This window comes from Mixophyes fleayi, chromosome 12 (assembly GCF_038048845.1).
Source record: "Mixophyes fleayi isolate aMixFle1 chromosome 12, aMixFle1.hap1, whole genome shotgun sequence".
NCBI lineage: Eukaryota > Metazoa > Chordata > Amphibia > Anura > Limnodynastidae > Mixophyes > Mixophyes fleayi.
The window spans coordinates 6260566-6278873 of NC_134413.1; the positions used below are offsets into that span (position 1 = coordinate 6260566).

Here is an 18308-nt window from a genome sequence, read left to right on the forward strand (position 1 = left end):
ACTACGGTAATCTACGTGTGATCTTCACCTTTTTAGAACTTTTGTTGAGTGCCCTCACTGTGCCCCAAAGTCATAATGTGCCCCAAAGTCATAATGTGCCCCTTCATACTAGAAGAACTTTGGTGTCCCCATTCTCAAGATTCAGGCGTTCTGCTCTCTTGTGTGATTGATGCCCAGCACTACTCTCTATCATCATCATCATTTATTTATATAGCACCAACATATTCCATAGTACTTTACAATTGGGGACACCAGTAAACTAATAAACAAACTGGGTAAAACAGACAAAGAGGTGAGAAGGCCCTGCTGGCAAGCTTACAATCTATGGGACAATGGGAGTTTGACACATGAGGGAGGAAAATAAATTATGCGAAGGTAAAAGTGACTCATAAACTAAATGATCCTGTCGCACAACAATGTTGGTCAAGGGGTAGTTATCTTGTGTGAAATTGTGTAACGGGTGGTAATAGGGTAATGTAGTGAGGTTAAGAGGGTGGTTGAGGAATATTATAAACTTGTCTGAAGAGGAGGGTTTTCATAGAACGCTTGAAAGCTTGTAGACCAGAGGAGAGTCTTATTGTGCGAGGGAGAGAATTCCATAGAGTGGGTGCAGCCCGAAAAAAGTCCTGTAACCGGGAATGGGAGGATGCAATGAGGGTGGATGAGAGACACAGATCTTGTGCAGAATGGAGTTGCCGAGTTGGGAGATATTTTGAGACAAGAGAGGAGATGTATGTCGGTGTAGCTTTGTTGATGGCCTTGTAGGTTAGTAAAAGTATTTTATATTGGATTCGGTAGAAAACAGGCAACCAGTGTAGAGACATACACAGTGATTCAACAGAGGAATAACAATTTGCAAGGAAAATCAATTTGCTGCAGCGTGCAAAATAGATTGTAGGGGTTTGAGTCTGTTTTGGGGAAGACCAGTAAGGAGGGAATTACAATAGTCAATGCGGGAGATTATGAGTGCATGAATTAAGGTTTTTGCATTGTCTTGCGTGAGATATGTGCGAATTCTGGAAATGTTCTTTAGATGTATGTAACATGATTTACATATACAGTCAATGTGGGGAACAAAGGATAGGGGTGAGTCAAGGATTCCACCTAGGCAGCGAGCTTGTGGGGTGGGATTTATGGTCATGTTATCAACAGAGATAGAAATGTCAGGTATGCTCTTGTTGGTGGGTGGGAATATTATTAACTCTGTTTTAGAAAGATTAAGTTTGAGTCGGCGAGAGGACATCCAAGATGATATGGCAGAAAGACAGTCAGTTACACGGGACAACACAGATGTCGAGAGATCAGGAGAGGATAGATAAATTTGGGTATCATCCGCATAGAGATGATACTGAAATCCAAAGGAACTTATTAGTTTTCCAAGAGAAGTGGTGTAGATAGCAGAGGACCTAGCACTGAGCCTTGTGGTACTCCAAATGATAATGGAAGAGGAGCAGAGGTGGCCCCAGAGAAATTAACAGTGAACGAGCGATTAGAAAGGTAGGATGACTTCCCCTGATTGCTAGAGAAAACACTTTGTCGTAAGAGATTGGTTAACTAGCGGAAAAATCCAGCAACCGTCCATCCATTCCATGCTAATGTCATTTGTAGTTGTGCAAGGAAAGAAGGATAGATTTCCCGGGCACCCTAATTCCGGGCTCAGGGAATGACAACCAGGGGAAGCCATAGAGAGTGACTGCCTTCACATGAAAGCACAGAAGGTCTTATTGTCAGTGTAGGTGCTTCAATTTTCCAAGCAATTCCTTCATGTCCCATCAGCCATGGTCTAGTGAAGAATCCTGGTTCATTCCTGGAGAGCCACAAGTTGCCTACATCCACATTGAAGCATAGTGAAGACAATTAACAAAAGTTTTTAAAGGACAGATATCTCCTGTGAATGATTTATTTTTAATTTCTCTTTCATCCAATTTGGGGGACACTGCTATCATGGGGTATAGAGGTCTCATCCTGGAGTATACATTTAGTTTGCATCTTGTTAAAATCTGTTTAAATCTATAAATACTCCTCTTCTGTACCCCTCTACCAATGGACAATCACAAGTGCTCATTAGTAGGATGTTCTTACACTAGGGCAGAAGTAGCATTTAATATACTTCTTTAATTGCTTTATACAGTTTTTCTGTATAATCTCTGTGTCAACAGTGCTGCAGTGCACAGCTGAGATTAGGAGCTGGGTGACGGGAGTCGGATCCCCCCGCTCCCTTCGTGAGATGGATCCTGGAGGGGAAGCCTGGTCACTTCATCCATCAGCAGTGACCAAGGAACTTGACCGTTACAAGCGGCTTCGGTCGCATCGCTGTAAAGACTGACAGCACCCTGGGGGCAGCAGCACCTCTCCTGTAAAGCCCTTGTCTCTCCCTTTTAAGGCAGATCGATGGGGATTGCGGTGGTCAGCCCCAGCTACCAGGTCCCGATCAGGGGAGCAGTGCAAAACACCTAATCTCCAGGAGAGGTCTGGAGGGGGCTCCTACAGCAGCAGCCCCTCACTAGGAACAGAAAAATAGAACATTCAATCCTACGAGGACTCCGGATCTGAATCTTCCCCTCTCGAAGAAGGCGAGTTCCCAAGGGACTCTGATTTTTAGGACCCAACATGTTGGGAGGAGGAGTCCTTTAACAAACACGGTGTCAATGAGCTAGTGCCAGGTGCTCAACAGGACCTTATTATTCAGGAACCCGAGGGATCCGTGGTTTCTGATATTTCTTCATTCTAAAGGAAGAAGAAACGCACAATTTATATTCCTCCCTCCTAGAAAATTGTTAGAACTTTTGGATGACGACTGGCTTCAACCTAAAAGAAAACTTTGTGTTTAACACAGGTTTCAAATTCCTACTCTCTCCCTGAGGAGGATACTAGCCAATAGGAAATCCAGCCAAGGATGGAGACACCTTACCTGCCTTTCATGTTTGCCACAATTCCTATTCTGAATGTTGCCACCTTGAAGGACAGCAAAACTGGACAAAATGATTACTTAACTCACTACTGGCAAGAGCTCTTTCCTTCCTGTGAATGCTCCCAGAGAATTTGTTTCTTTTGTTTCTCCAGGAAAATTAGTGTCCTCCTCACAGGGCCACACCCTTGCCATGATTGGTGGCCCCCAGGGGATCAAGCAAGCAGGCTTGGTCAGACAAGCGTCCTGCTCCCAAGCCTCCTGAAGAAGAGACCACATGACTGGTTTCCTCCCTACCCAGCAAGGTCTGTAATGGGTGCCCACCTATTGGTCAGATCCACTTCAGACATATGAGTAAGCGGTATCAGGAAGGATACATATTGGGGCCACCACCCTGTTGTTCTTCTCCATGATTCTTCCAAGAGACAGGATCTATCTAGTGTCTTGTTTCCTGAGAAACGATTGTCTTAGTCCCAAAAGAGCATAAGGGGCTAGGCTTTTACTGAAATATGTTTCTGCTGCAAAAGACTTACATGACCTTTCGACTCATCATTAGCCTGAAATCCCTATGATCATTCATCAATGGCATGGAGTAAGGCGAATTTCTGGCCTTGAATATAAAATATACATATCTTCTTATCCCAAGTTGGGAGGGCCATCAGAGCCTCCTCAGTTTTACCATAGTGTGATCCTCTAGATCATTGAATTCCTGATAAGTGGCATCCATATCTTTCCTTCTGATCTACTGGCGGATAACAGCCCAGACGCTCGAATCCCATGGCTGATAAACTATCCGAAGTCGAACCTGGTTCGGGCCCCACACAGGATCTTTCTGGGTCTCCTCTTGAACACCAAGCTTCAAAGAGTCCTTTCACCTGAAGATCAGATCCTCAAGCAGGTTTCAGGTCTCCTTACCTGAGGCTCACTGGGAACGTGGTGTCCACTTTAGAAGCAGCGCAGTTCGCGCACTTCCATTCACGGGATTGTTTAGAGCGAAATTTTAGCCAAGTGCTCCAGATCCATTACACACTCTGGTACCCGTGTGAAAAATTGCGTCCCTAAGACCCATCAGTCCGTCTTGCGGTGGCTGAGAAAGGAAAATCTCAACAAGGGCTGTCCCTTCTCCATCTGGGACTGGACTTTGGTGACCACAGATCCCTACAGGGTTTGGGAGCGGTGACTCTGGATCTTCAGCTTTAGGGATTTGGTCACAGGAAGAGAAAAAAAAGCTCCCCATTAATGTGCTCGAACTCGGAACGGTGTTAAACGCTCTGTTATGGGCACAGTCACACCTGAAGGTCAGTGCAATTCGTATTCAGTTGGACAATGCCACAGCTGGTAACATACATAATGATCAGTAAGAGCCCCCTAGTGATGAGACCATTAGGATTATACACTGGATGGAAAAGTCAATCCACCTGGACATTTTCCGCCAGATAATGGAGAAATGCCGTCACCCGGAGGTCGATATGATGGCTAATCCACAAGGTTGACTTGTACTGCGCGAGAACCAGGGTCCTGAAGGTGGACGCCATAACATACCCATAGAACTACTGACGTAATCTTAGTAGCAACTGATTGGCCGAGAAGATCTTTGAACACCAACGTTCTAAACATGGTGACAGAACCGCCGTGGAGGCTCCCTCTATGAAACAAAGTCAGAGCCCCTTTTTTAAAACCAAGATTCAGATAGACTGGCTTTAATGGCATGGATGTTGAAGCTATGATCCATAGGGATAAGGGTCTTTCCGAGGAGGTAATGCAGACCATGATATCACAGAACGTAGAAGACTTACATTGCATGGTGTTAAAGAAAGAGTGTCCACCCTCTTCCTTATAACGTCGCGCGTCTTTATTCCTTTTTACAAGGTGGCCTTGGCACTTTGAGACTTGTCTCCATCATGGTCCACTTTCCCCTATCCATGAGATCCTGTCCTTCATACAAAGAGAGAGACTCGCACCTTCAGCTGCATTATGTCCCGATGGTAGCTCCTTAGGACCTATATTTCGTCCTCTCGGCCCTGCAGCTTTCAGAATTTGAGCCATTAGAATATGTTGACTTTAGATTCCTTATCTAGAAAATGGCATTCCTTCTGGCTATATTTTGGGCAAAAAAGTCCCAACTCTAGGACAAAATTTGACAGAAGGGTCTCTTTATTTTTAGACGTGGTCAGAGCCTTGAAGGTTTATCTTGATCGAACATCCTTGCATAAAACTGATAGTCCTCTAGTTCTTTAAGATGGTCTGTGAAGAGGCTGACTAAAGACAGAACAGGCCATTACAAAAGGGCTTAGGGCCATCATTCCACAAGCTTATGTCACTGCTGGAGAGCCGGTTCCAGAAAATATTACAGTCCACTAAACCAAATCGGCGAATGATTCTTGGGTGGAGCGCCGTGGAGTCTTAGCCAAGCATTGGTGTCGGGCAGTCACCTGGTCCTCTGTCTATACATTCACAAAATTTTATTATATTTGCCTCCAAATAAAGCCGTTTTGAACAGAAGACTTTGCGCACATCTATGCCTGAGGTTACACTCCCCTAAGGGTAGCTTAGGACTGTCCCCAAGATAGCAGTGTCCCCCAAATTGGATACAAGAGAAAACAGGATTTTGATACTTACCTTAAATCCATTTCTCTGATTCTATTTGAGGGACACATATGTTCCCACCATTTCTTTTTTGCGCTCTTGAGTTAAGTATTGTGTCTCTTTTGTGGGACGGTTATTTTGGGTTGGTTGATCCTTTCTGTACTATCCTATGGGACTTTGTTAGTAAGAAACAATTGATTGTCCTATGGTAAATGAAGGATATATGGGGCATAGAAGGAGGGGAGCTTACAGATTCAATCTAAGTGCCTACTCCAGCACAAGCCCTCTGTATCTCAAGTGGAATCGGAGAAAAGGTTTTAACGTAACTATAAAAATTATGTTATTTGTAATATGTGGACGGTTTGTGTTATGTTCAAGGAGCCCTCATAGCTCTCCGTCCAGTACACCCACAAGGCGAGCCAGTAGCCTGGTCCGTGGAGGCCGTGGAAGAAATCAAGATTTGCTGATGGAAATCCAGCTAACTAAAGTAAGTTATATTCTGTGATGAATTCAGTTACCACACATAGACCTGCTGTGTCTTCTCTTCCTATAACATTAAAGGAGTCTTATACCCGAACATCACTTGAAAATCAGTATACGCTAATTAACGAATTACGTTTCTCCTCCGTTCTGGTTTTGATCGCACGTCCTAGTGGGTTCTTGGAAAATCACCTAGGCAGTTTGTTGCAACCAAAACGCAGTTTATTGCGTAGTTGGCAATACAGACAGATATGATTCTTCACAGGTAGAGCATACACAGGTGACGGCAGCTCAGTTCCTAATCACTAATCCGCAAACACCCTTCAGTACTCTCAAACACAGGTTATATACTCTTCAATATTCCCACGGAGGTGGAGCTATTGGTGGGCGGACCAGGGGCGGTAGCCAGGTTATGATTGGTCGGTTAGTGATGAGGCATGACCCAATGACCTGGTTGGCTAAACATGAGATATTTTATAGCATTAACCATTCGTATACCAATTGAACCCAGATATCTCGTCCTCACTTATTCATATAAATAGTACGGCATACAATAAAATATGTTGAATGCACAAGAACAATAAATGCAACGTAAACTGTAATACAGTGAAACGTTGGAAGTTCATATTACGAGGATAGATCGATGGATCGCGAGTGTCAGTTTGTTTTGTTTGAACGAGTCCAAAAATCGCACCACGTGGTTTCACAATAGCGGAAAGTGTTCTGTCATCCAACGTTTCTCCATAGAGATCAGTGATCTGTCTGAGCTTCCGTCACTCTTCCATGCTGTCAAAACATAGACTGGAGGTGAGACGGAAATAATCATCTGAGGCTTGTAGACCATGTCTTCCTGAAAATGTAAAAGTTATTGAATAGTAAAGCTAAGCGAGCACTGTAATATTTTCTCTTTCATCCATGGGGGACACTGCATACACTGGGTATAGAGTGAGGTGACAGCTTGGGCACATTTAAATTTGCTTCCAAAAACCTAAGCTCCTCTCCCTCTGAGTGGCAATTGGGATTAGTGACAGGAAGGTCTCCAATCATTTGAAGAAGATATAAAGCGAGAATATTTTACCATTTTAACTAATTCATTCCAATGATGTTGGTGAGCCGGTCTTCAAACCCCCCTCCGTCCATCCTGCCTTACTTGAATGGAATGAAGTGGAACGTGGAAGTACGGAGGCCTGTAGGAGTCAGCTTAAATGTGCGATATGATGGTCCCAGCGAGTGTCTGCTCAATCTGACTTTTGCAAGGGTGGCCTTGGGTAATAAGAGTAGCCCAACTAAATAAACTAAAATTATTGAGGACATGTTGTCTTTATTCAATTTGCCATTAATTATTTTTAATTAATTAATTCCGTGGAAAAAAGTTGTATTTTTACCGGAGCGATACATTTGCAGCTTCCAAACATGCCAGCCTTGCAGCACTCTTCATTTCGAACTATTGAATTCTGTGGAGTTAAAGTTCCTTACCAGGAAGGCTAGAAGAGTTTTGGACCCGGGGGCTCTGTTCTCTGGACTAAGCCTTCTTTCAGCCTAAGGTGGTTCTCCGGTTCCATCTGACTCAGGTTATTGTGTTTCTGGCTTTAGATCAGGGTAGGTCTCCAGATGCAGAGGACTCTCTTCACTCTCGAGACGTGATCAGAGTACAGGACGGAAGACCTCTTAGCTTTATAGGATGTCCCCTATTGAGGCTGACCAGCCTCCAAGCAGACCGTTGCCAGGTGGATTACTTTGGTAATTTGCCAGGCCCCTGTTTGGGGCAAGTTAAATGTGTCTGCACATTCCACTAGGTCAGTGGGTGCTTTGTGGGCGACACAGTATGAGACCCTAGCTGTGCAGGGGAGTCGGGCCACCACCTGGTCTTTGATTCGCATGTTCAATGAGTTCTACCAATGCTACATTTTTGCATCCAAAGGTCTGGAGTTAGAAGGAAGGTTCTGTTCATCCCAAGTTTTGAGCATACTCTGTCTTAGGGACAGCTTGGGACGTCCACCCTTTACTCTTTATTAATTTATTTTTCTTTATGGTTTGCCTTGTTAAGGTTCTTAATACAGTTGTTTTAAGGTAAGAACCATATCCTCTCCTCTTCCTCTTGTTCCTGGTTTTGTCCTCGGGCTTTGTTTGAAAATGACTGAAGTTCCCACTAGGCTTCTGGGATATAGAGGAGGAGGGGCTTAGGTTTTTTTGGAGGCAAATTTAAAACTGCCCTAGTTCCTGTGACTGCACTCTATACCCCAGCGTGTTCAGTGTCCCCCATTGGTCTCAGAGAGAAGGATTTAACGTTAAATACAAAAATCGAATTTTAGGACAATTTAGACAATAAGGGAGCTGTTCAATTAAAGTTTGTGTGACAATTAAGAAAGTGGCTTATCTCATCAATGGAGTGGTCAAGGAAATTAAAGGTGCCCAATATCCCAGACACCACACACTGTAAATATTGTTGAAAACATACTAAGTATGTTTAAAAAAAAAAAAAAGTGTTGATAATACAGCAGTACTATTTATTGCCACTAGGTGGATACAGAGCCCTTACTGTACAATGCAGCTTGTAGGCTGTAATAGGTCAGGATTCCTATATATCATTATCGTGCGTATATTGTACATAAGCTGTGCTATTTCACTCTGTGATGCTTCACATTCATCTCTAGCTTTTATATTTTGTACCCTCCAAATTTCCTGTCTATTCCCTGCCCATGTTGATAAATGTAAAATAAGTATTTTCCCTGTATAAGGTGATTCTTATCGCTCTGTTGTCTGTGCACGTAGGTAAAGTTCCAGCACGAAGTTTACCCCCAGGCCAATCCGGAGACGGAGCCTATGCTGCTGGAGCAGCCAGTGTCACGGCAGGTGTTTATAGTCCAGGATCTAGAGATCAGAGATCGCCTGGCCTCCTCTCAAATGAATAAATTCCTCCACCTGTACAGCAGTAAGGAGATGCCAAGGAAAGCGCACTCCAACATGGTAAGACCAAGCATCTGTCTCTCGGGGGTTCGGTCCTGTGGTCTGCTCACCCTGTGCAATTCTGGTTGCGACGCTATTTAGAGTTGTTGCTGATATAATTGGTGTTTAACCCCTTGAATTTGCCTCCCTCTCCGATGCAACATGGTTTTGTCAAGGTGCAAAGTTACTTCTTTTTTTTTTTTTGCTTTGCTCTCGTTAATGGTTCAGACCTGTTAAGTTTCCAGCTAAGTTTATGCAACTGATAAACAACAGTAGCGAAAGGGAAGATTTAATCTGTAACCAAAATAATCCAAATGTTCAACCACAGCTTCTCCTCTGATATATGGAAGTGGGCTCCGTGTTCATCCGTTTGTTGGGTAAAATAGGAAACCACATAAACAGCTGCAATACCAGGAGATCTGTTCTATATCAGTCACATTATCTTATTATTGTGTAATGCATGCGGCCAAATCTTTAGTGTTATGACATTTTTTTTTAAAGTGAACTTAGCACAGAGATGGGGGGGAGTTGTGTATATTAGATTCTCTCCTTCAGACCAGGGGGCACAGACCCCACCGATTGTCCCTATAACCATCCCCCCATTCACTAGAGAGGCAGCTTGCAGTTTAGCTCACGCATTATGCACCAGGCTGTGCTCCTCCGCCGTCATTCGTATATCATTGCTGACACTGTAAAAAGACAGAATAGGGGTCAGATTGGGGCAGAGCAAACTGTTTATTGCTGCGGCTGCTTTTGCAACGAGCTCCGCACCCTAATGGGCATCGAACTGGCCGTTCGTGGGCTTCTGTCTCTGATGTCGCACAGGGGGTTTCTCGGCTCTAAGCACTGGTAACATTACCACCTGGATTTCTGTGCTAATTAGATGAAAAGTTTCCTGATTTCTGTGTATGAATTGCTTGTTTGAACCTCATTAAGGAATCGATAACTTCGGGAGAGTAAGGTGGCCAAGGGTCTGTGTTTATTACATGTGTCCTATTTGTGGAGTTTGTAATATGAAATACTTTGTCCTGCTTGCAACATACAGCCAGCGTCTTGTACGATTGGTTGTCCAACGCTGTACCCTTCCCTCTACCCCTCTTCCTTGCTCTTCTTTTCTTCTCCCCTCTATCCTTGAACTGTACAAACCCAACAATGTCATAAATAACATGTACCAGCAACAACAGAAAGTGTGATCTTTTGCACCACTGTATAAAGTAGGAGGACCCATGGGGTCTCCACTCTCTAGTAGCCCTGTGCCTGGTTCATAGTTGCCTACAGGACTCCAGAATCAGCCTATCATCCGAAGTAATACTTTATGCTTCTGCAAAACCTTTCTTCTTGCAACACCCGGAGTAATTGCATCAAAGTGCATCAGAAAATAAAAGACAACTGCTTTTTCTCTTTCATGGTATAAATAACTCTAGGGGGGGGTATTCAATTAGGTTTCCAGTCCGCGGTAACGCGCCGAAGCGGGCCGCAAAGCCCATCCACGGTACTGCAATAACGTGGATTTTTGTGTGCACCCCATAGGGATGCGAAGGAAAATCCGTGTTAGTGCTGCAACGTATTGCCGTCAATACTGCGCACTTTTCACGGTAATACGCGTTAACGCGGACCGGAAACCTAATTGAATACCCCCGTTTTATGGGTTTTATCCTCCCACACAGCAGATGAACTAAGACTATTTTTTTCAAAATCTTTTTTTTTTTTTCCAGCTTACAATCAAAGCCTTACACGTGCGTCCAGAGTCTGCCCATTCCCCGCAGGAGTGTTGTCTGCGGGTGATGCTCATGCCGCTTCGGCTCAACGTCGACCAGGTGAAGTAACGTGTACAACACAGCAATAGATTTTTTCGAAAAAATAAATGTCTTCAGTAGAGGGCAGTAGTGCTGCTGCAGATGTATTGTTTCATAAAGCTAAATATATGCACTGTAACTCGTGAGATTGTTTGTGTCTTGCACGAGAACACCAAACTGCATCTGTATATGTAGTCCCAGCTATATTATATAAAGTCAGTGCCGTCTTTTTGCATCACTTTGTCAAGATTTCCATTTGATTCATAAAGCAATAAATGACAGATGTGAGGGGGTGTTTGTATTTAATTACATTTTGTATGGAAAATGCATCTTTCGCATTTATTTATAACACTATTAAGACACCATTCTCTCTTGTGCATAAGACACGTCATTGCCTTATTATATTGTTTACTAATAGGGTAATGTGACTTTCGCATTTAGGACTAACACTGTCAATCTGCTCCTCTACGTTAATGTTAGGTGTAAGTATATCAATTTGGATAACTAATGCAGATCTTTAATTTTTGCAGGATGCCTTGTTTTTCCTGAAGGATTTTTTCACAAGTCTTTCTGCAGAAGTGGAAATATTGGTGACTCCGGATCCTGAAGGCACGTTCACCCAAACTGTCCAGCATGTATCAAGCTCTTCTTTGTGTTGGTTTAAAACATGATTTGAAAAGTATTGAATTAGGCAACTAGGCACTTGTCACGGGGCAGCATAGAGAAGTCCCTCTTTTCATTCTATTTATCTTTTCTCTGTTTCTTTACAAGCCACCTATTTCCCAGTAAAATAATGGAGATAGGGCATTGGATAGTGGGGTGAGAGCATGTGGGATCACAATTACTAATTTAGGGCAGATTCAGTCACAATGGTCAATGCAGCGTCTATAACCCTGGACAAGGTCAACCTTCATGACTGATGATCTAGGTAGACTAGAGGAATGGTCAAGAGAGCGGCAACTACAGTTTAATGCCAAAAAGTGCAAAATCCTGCACTTGGGTCTCAAAAACCCAAAGGCTAAATACACTATTAATGGCACTTTAATGGAAACTACTGAGAAGGAAAGGGATCTGGAAGTCACTATGTCAAGTAACTTAGAGGCAGGTAAGTATTGTAACAAAGGAATGAGGAAGGTAAGTCAGATGCTTGGTTGTATAGGGAGAGGAATCAGCAGCAGAAAGAAAGAAGTAATAATACCACTGTATAGGTCATTGGTACGGCCTCATCTAGAATACTGTGTTCAGTTCTGGAGGCCGTATCTCCAGAAGGATATAAATACATTACAGACTGTACAAAGAAGGGCAACTAAAATGGTGCATGGTCTACAGCACAAAACTTACATGGAAAGACTAAAAGATCTTATTATGTATAGTTTGGAGCAGAGAAGGAAACTGGGGGGACATGATAGAAACCTTCACATATGTCAAGGGTTATAACAAGGTACAGGAGGGAAACATTAGTGAAAGGATGAGAAGTATTAGAACACGAGGACATTTACTGAGACTGGGGGGAAGTAGGTTCAGAGGAAGTTACTTCACAGAAAGGGTAGTGGATAAGTGCAGCACGGTGGCATAGTGGTTAGCACATCTGCCTTACAGCACTGGGGTCATGAGTTCAATTCCCGACCATGGCCTTATCTGTGAGGAGTTTGTATGTTCTCCCCGTGTTTGCGTGGGTTTCCTCCGGGTGCTCCGGTTTCCTCCCACACTCCAAAAAACATACTGGTAGGTTAATTGGCTGCTAACAAATTCACCCTAGTCTGTCTGTGTGTGTGTTTGTTAGGGAATTTAGACTGTAAGCCCCAATGGGGCAGGGACTGATGTGAGTGAGTTCTCTGTACAGCGCTGCGGAATTAGTGGCGCTATATAAATAAATGATGATGATGATAAGTGGAATAGCTCCCATCAGAGGTGGTAGAGGATAATACAGTAGAGCAGTTTAAACATGCTTGGGATAGACTTAAGGCTATCCTTACAAAGATTAAAGGAACACACAGGGTTTAAGGTTAACATAGGTTAATATATGGGCAGACTAGATGGGTCAAGCGGTTCTTATCTGCCACCAAATTCTATGTTTCTTCAACCCTGCTGACAACAGAAAATGCAATAATAGCAAACTCATAATTATGGTCACACTCCCCCCCCCCCCCTGCAGTTTTGCCCTTTAGACCTTTTATGAAAAAAGGCCCCTTTTGTAGTGTATTTCTATAACCGGGCGATGCTGTAATATTGATTTATTGACTTGTTGACTGATATAATGCATCTGTATTTTCAGTAAAGAGAGCTCCAGGTTCGGATGTGACTTGCAGTTTGCCAAAACACTTGAACTCCCAAGAGCGAATCCCGGTGATTTCATTTCTGGGACAGAACCAGCCTGTCGGAAATGGCGACGTGATTTTTGCAGAGTTCTGGGACGACAGGGAGAATTTGGAGAATGTCTCCTCATTCAGTGACCAGCCTGTGTTTTTCCGGTACGTACCAAACATTTGTGTTACCCACGTGTTATATCTACTGATCACATCTAACTTTTCTCCGTCTGTGGTTCAGGGAGTTCCGGTTTACTTCTGAAGTTCCAATAAGGCTGGATTACCACGGAAAACACGTCTCAATGGACCAGGTACGTTCTATCTACCGACTGCTCCTTCCGTGCACAGTCTGTTGTCATTCAGGTTAACCAACAGCTTAAAGACCCCATTTATTCAGTAGTGTTTCTGCTGCCGGAGCTTTATGAAGAAAATACATATTTGTGAGTTTAAATGTGTAAAATATTCTATACTTAATTGTTTGACAGCCCATTATGTAACTTAATCGGCCATAAGAGGTACCGGATTGGCTACTTGCAGTTCTCAGCAGTAGTCCTTCACACGGGAAGTCCAGCCTGCATAGAAAACCCAATTCCTCCAAAATACGACAGTGCTCCTAGATATCTCATTACATAAATATTTTTACACGTTACTTGTTGGTGTCAGAAATTATGTTTGAATATGTCCCAGTAAATATGTGACCGTGAAAAATAACACAGAATTATAATTTGTCCAACATTCAAGTTGTAACTTTAAAGAAGTTCTTAGATTCTCAGAATAGGACATAGATTGCCAAGAAACAGGTATCTGGCAGATATGTTTTGCAGAATAATGACCGTAGTTTATTGATGTTCACAGGAAACGGACAAGCAGGATGGTGACGAATACAATCCTATAAAAATGAGGTTTACTTTCTTAGATAGTTAGGAAGGGAATAAATTCATTGACAATGTTAGCAGGCAGTGAAAAGGTCTAGACACAAGAGCTGACAGTATCCGTGATGCCTGTTTTAGTTTCACTTATGCTGACACTATGGTTTGATTAATGTGTGTGTGTGTGTGTGTGTGTGTGTGTTATATGACTGCATTACGTGTACGGCTTCCATAAAATGAGTATTCGTTTATGTGTTTGCCAGATTCTTGTCTTCCTCCGCATCCTTCCTAAAGTTGCTGTTTAAAATAAACTATTTATACATTGCAGATACATTTTGTGGAAGTTTGTTGTACTTCCTACAGACAATATTTTTTCTCTTTTGCTCCGATTACAGGAAAGAAACCTTTCCCCTGTGCCTGAATTCAGGTTTTATAAATTGGAGTGAACGGGTGAACATGCATATTCATAGTTACATGTACATTATTTTTTCTTTTAAATCCGGACGTTTGTTAAAAAACCTTTGTTCTACATTGCATTGCCTTGTCAGATGCGCATTAACCGTAAACTGGGAATATTTAACCATTATAATAAATAATAAATTCACATGGCTTACAATGTGCATCTATATAAATACGTGTGTTTCTGCAGGTGTGAGTGGGCTCTCCGGCTTATTTTAAGACTTTTGAGGTCTATTCGTTCTCAGAGCTTGGAAATATGCTGATTAATGCTCTTGTGTAATGCACCATTCATACACTAGGCTACAGGTCCTATATTCATGTCCGCACTAACCGTTTGTCTGTATTCTAGGGTACACTAACAGGAATACTAATAGGACTGGCTCAGCTGAACAGCTCCGAATTAAAGCTGAAGAGACTTTGCTACCGGCATGGGTAAAATACAGTCCAATGTCTGAATTAAATGTCTATTTCCAAATTGGAGGCTGTGTGTAAAGACAGGGACAATGAAGCAATGCATGCCAGCCCAGCTTGGTGGGCCTTCCTACATGTAGATGATCAGATTATCCAGCCAATCAAAATCCAACAGATCCCACTCCACTTTTGATTGTGCAACCCAGCTGTTTTAAGCTCAAACTCTGAGCAGTGTGAGGTCAACTTAGTTGAAAGCCATCCAAATTGGCCAATCAGATCTGCTGATGCATAGACAGTTCTCCATGTGATTCCATCATCCATTTAGCGTTGATTAAAACATTTTCCAAAAATGTACGTTTGTGTTTTTAAATCTGCATTTAGATATAAACTTGTTAAATAACTGTTACCATCTTCTTTTGTTTCCCTCTCCCCTCCCCCGTAGTCTATTAGGTGTGGATAAATTGTTCTCTTATGCCATTAACGAATGGCTGACGGACATTAAGAAGAATCAGCTGCCAGGGATTTTGGGAGGCGTGGGGCCCATGCATTCTTTGGTCCAACTAGGTGACTCTCTTTAGACTGCACATTCTTTTTAACAGAACATTCTAAGGAATAAATGTATTTGTAGAACTCTTGAATAACCGTTTGCTGGGTACGGAGGGTTCAGTAATAGTAGGGCAGGCTTCCGATGGAGTTAAATTGTTGTTCTGTATAAAATAATATTTATTTTCAAAAAGGTGGAGTTGATTTGATGAGGAATTGATAATAAAATGGGTAATTTTTAAAGAACAAACATTTTTTTTTTCTTCTTTTGACTGTGAACAAAATACATTAATTATCTTAATATTGGAATGTTTTGGTGCTGATTTCAGACCTGATCTTAGCTTTAATTAACTTTATTTTATCTGTATCCAACTTTTATTTAATAACTTCCCTAACAGATGCTTGGTAAACAGAAGCAATGTGGCATGGTAACCACTTGGGGCGCTGTTCCATTAGGTATTAGAATGGAAGGCGTATACAAGCTATGCAGACCATCGGTATATCAGTGTAAACAGCAAACGCTTGTTTCAGAATTTGACCAAACAATATGGCTGCCGCCTTAAAGAAACGTTGCTTTGAAATTCTGGGCGTAGAATAACTTCATTTTAAGTGCAAGAAACACATTGTTTCATGGACCATGTTTGGGGTGATGGGTGTCGCTCATATTTCTTCTCCTGTTTCAGTTCAGGGTCTGAAGGATTTGGTATGGTTGCCCATAGAACAGTACTACAAAGATGGTCGCATTGTACGCGGCTTCCAGAGAGGAGCTGCATCGTTTGGTACCTCCACCGCCATGGCTGCGCTAGAACTGACCAACAGGGTTGTGCAAACCATCCAGGTATCTCATCCCTGTGCCGTCCTGTCTTATGTTTGTGCTACATCCATATGGGAATTAAATAATGCATGAAATATATATAGTTATATTTAACGGTCATGTGAAATCGCATTGTTGACTGTTCCGGTAGTGACTTTTTTTTTTCTTGTGGGTATTAGGCCGCGGCAGAGACCGCCTATGACATGGTGTCTCCGGGAACAAGTCCCGTCGAGTTACGAAGAGCAAAGCGATTTTCTCATCACCGATTGGTGCATCAACCTTTCGACCTACGAGAAGGCGTGGCCAAAGCTTACAGCGTGGTAAAAGAGGTAACGCACCAGTACTAGTACAAATGCTTGACCTTGTATAACGTCACTGTGTTCACAATGCAGGAACACCCTAAAATACAGGCTACAAACTAGGAAAAAACTCCAAGTATTACTTTTAAATATATATGTGAAGTTTTCCATACCATAAGAGGATTATGCTCTTTTCAACTAGCAATAGATCCGTCCTCTGTCATAAGTCATTGCAAGTGGCTCCAAAGTGTGAACTGATTGGCGTAGTCGCCTACTCTGCAGTACACAAAGTCTACAGTGCATTATAATAAATCCCATCATTATCATATCTTACATTCCGACACCTTCCTGAAACGTGTAATAGTTGTTCTGTATAAACCTTCTTGCTGTATATACTCAGATTCTTTTTATAAAGTTGGAGCCGCTGTGTCTGCAGCGACCTGTGATGTATTTTATACAACTGTCGGTATCTGTCCAGCTATTCTGAGCTCAGGGATGATTTGCAGCAATGATTTTGCATTTGCTAAGGAGACGTGCATCTTCTCTACCGTAAAATGTGAACGGGGCCCAGCAAATTGTTGCTTTATAGAGGCCCCTTAAACTCCTTTCAGGTCCATATGTTCAATAGCAGGATCGATGCTATTCATATTTTGTTAATATAATTATATAAATAAATCGAAGCTTGGAAGCTCCCATACAAGCGATCATAACCCTTATTGAAGGGAATGTCAGTGTAAATTTCTTATACCACCCCCTAAGAACAGAGAACTGACCTGGCATCATAGCTAGTGTGATGTTATAAAGTGACCGAGATATAACATCATTTTAATAATTGTAGTGCGATTTTGTGTAGAGAATATACCTGGTGATAATCAAGGGTAATGTTATAAAGGGGGAGGATAAGGAGGGAGCATTGTAGTTCGTAGACCTGTCCCCATCCTGTAATCCTGACTTATAATGTTACGGAAATTAAACTGCAATGAAACATCATCCGATTCACTTAGCTCTTCCAAACCTCCTCTCCTGTTCTCTTCCTCCAGGGGATCACGGACACGGCTCAAACCATCTATGAGACGGCAGCTCGGGAACACGAGAATAGGGGGGTGACCGGGGCAGTGGGTGGAGTTCTCAGACAAATTCCACCTGCGGTTGTTAAACCTCTAATAGTGGCGACAGAAGCCACGTCCAACGTGCTGGGCGGGATGCGCAATCAGATCCGACCTGATGTCCGGGAGGAAGAGTCGCAGAAATGGAGATTAGAAGAGGGTTAGAGTGTTGTTGTGTTGTGCGGACAAAGACTGCTCACTAGAGGAGAGTGGGAATTCAAAGACCTGAAGGAACTGTGTTGGGCGTGTACGTTTTAGCTTTCTTGGCAAAAGTGGCTCAGGAATGGATGACATTGGTAAATGGAAATCATACCACATCTGCTTCTTCTGGAAACTTAATCTTCATAGACTCAACGTGGCGAGAAATGGACGTGGTTTGTGTTGGGTATTCCATAGATCTTTCTCATGACTGCTTCACTTCAACAGTATCTTCCACAATCTTCTCTCTGACTTTCCTTCTTGGACAATTCCAAACACGATGAAAACAAACGCCAACTGGCCTCACTATTCGTCATTCGAGGGGAAAATAAAAATAAATCTCTATTTTGGCAATAGCTTTATAGAAATCTACTCTTATATTATTATACTATACAGGATTCTCTTTTACCTTTGCTTTGCACTTGGTTGAAAGTTGACAATGATTCCGTTCCATGTTGTAAGTAGATGTTAAGTTGCCGAGTCCTGTGGCCGGAACTCTGAGACCGAATACAAAGTCTTGTGTTACATTTAGTCTGTACATTTGTAACCTGTTTATAGTGTTAATAAAATACGTGTTATGGTGAGAA

At 42.5% G+C, this 18308-nt stretch overlaps 1 protein-coding gene across 2 annotated transcripts in view; it reads left to right on the top strand.

The window, feature by feature from the left end:
* The window catches only part of ATG2B (autophagy related 2B), a 49458-nt gene extending 31150 nt beyond the window's left edge, over positions 1-18308 (top strand). For both annotated transcript variants that reach the window (XM_075193615.1, XM_075193616.1), the window contains exons 33-43: positions 5873-5981; positions 8747-8941; positions 10636-10737; positions 11247-11325; positions 12992-13187; positions 13264-13333; positions 14700-14782; positions 15204-15325; positions 15988-16142; positions 16298-16447; positions 17458-18308. In XM_075193615.1, the coding sequence (XP_075049716.1) occupies positions 5873-5981; positions 8747-8941; positions 10636-10737; positions 11247-11325; positions 12992-13187; positions 13264-13333; positions 14700-14782; positions 15204-15325; positions 15988-16142; positions 16298-16447; positions 17458-17688 (1492 nt within the window). In that variant the 3' untranslated portion in view covers positions 17689-18308. The remainder of the gene's footprint in view (positions 1-5872; positions 5982-8746; positions 8942-10635; positions 10738-11246; positions 11326-12991; positions 13188-13263; positions 13334-14699; positions 14783-15203; positions 15326-15987; positions 16143-16297; positions 16448-17457) is intronic.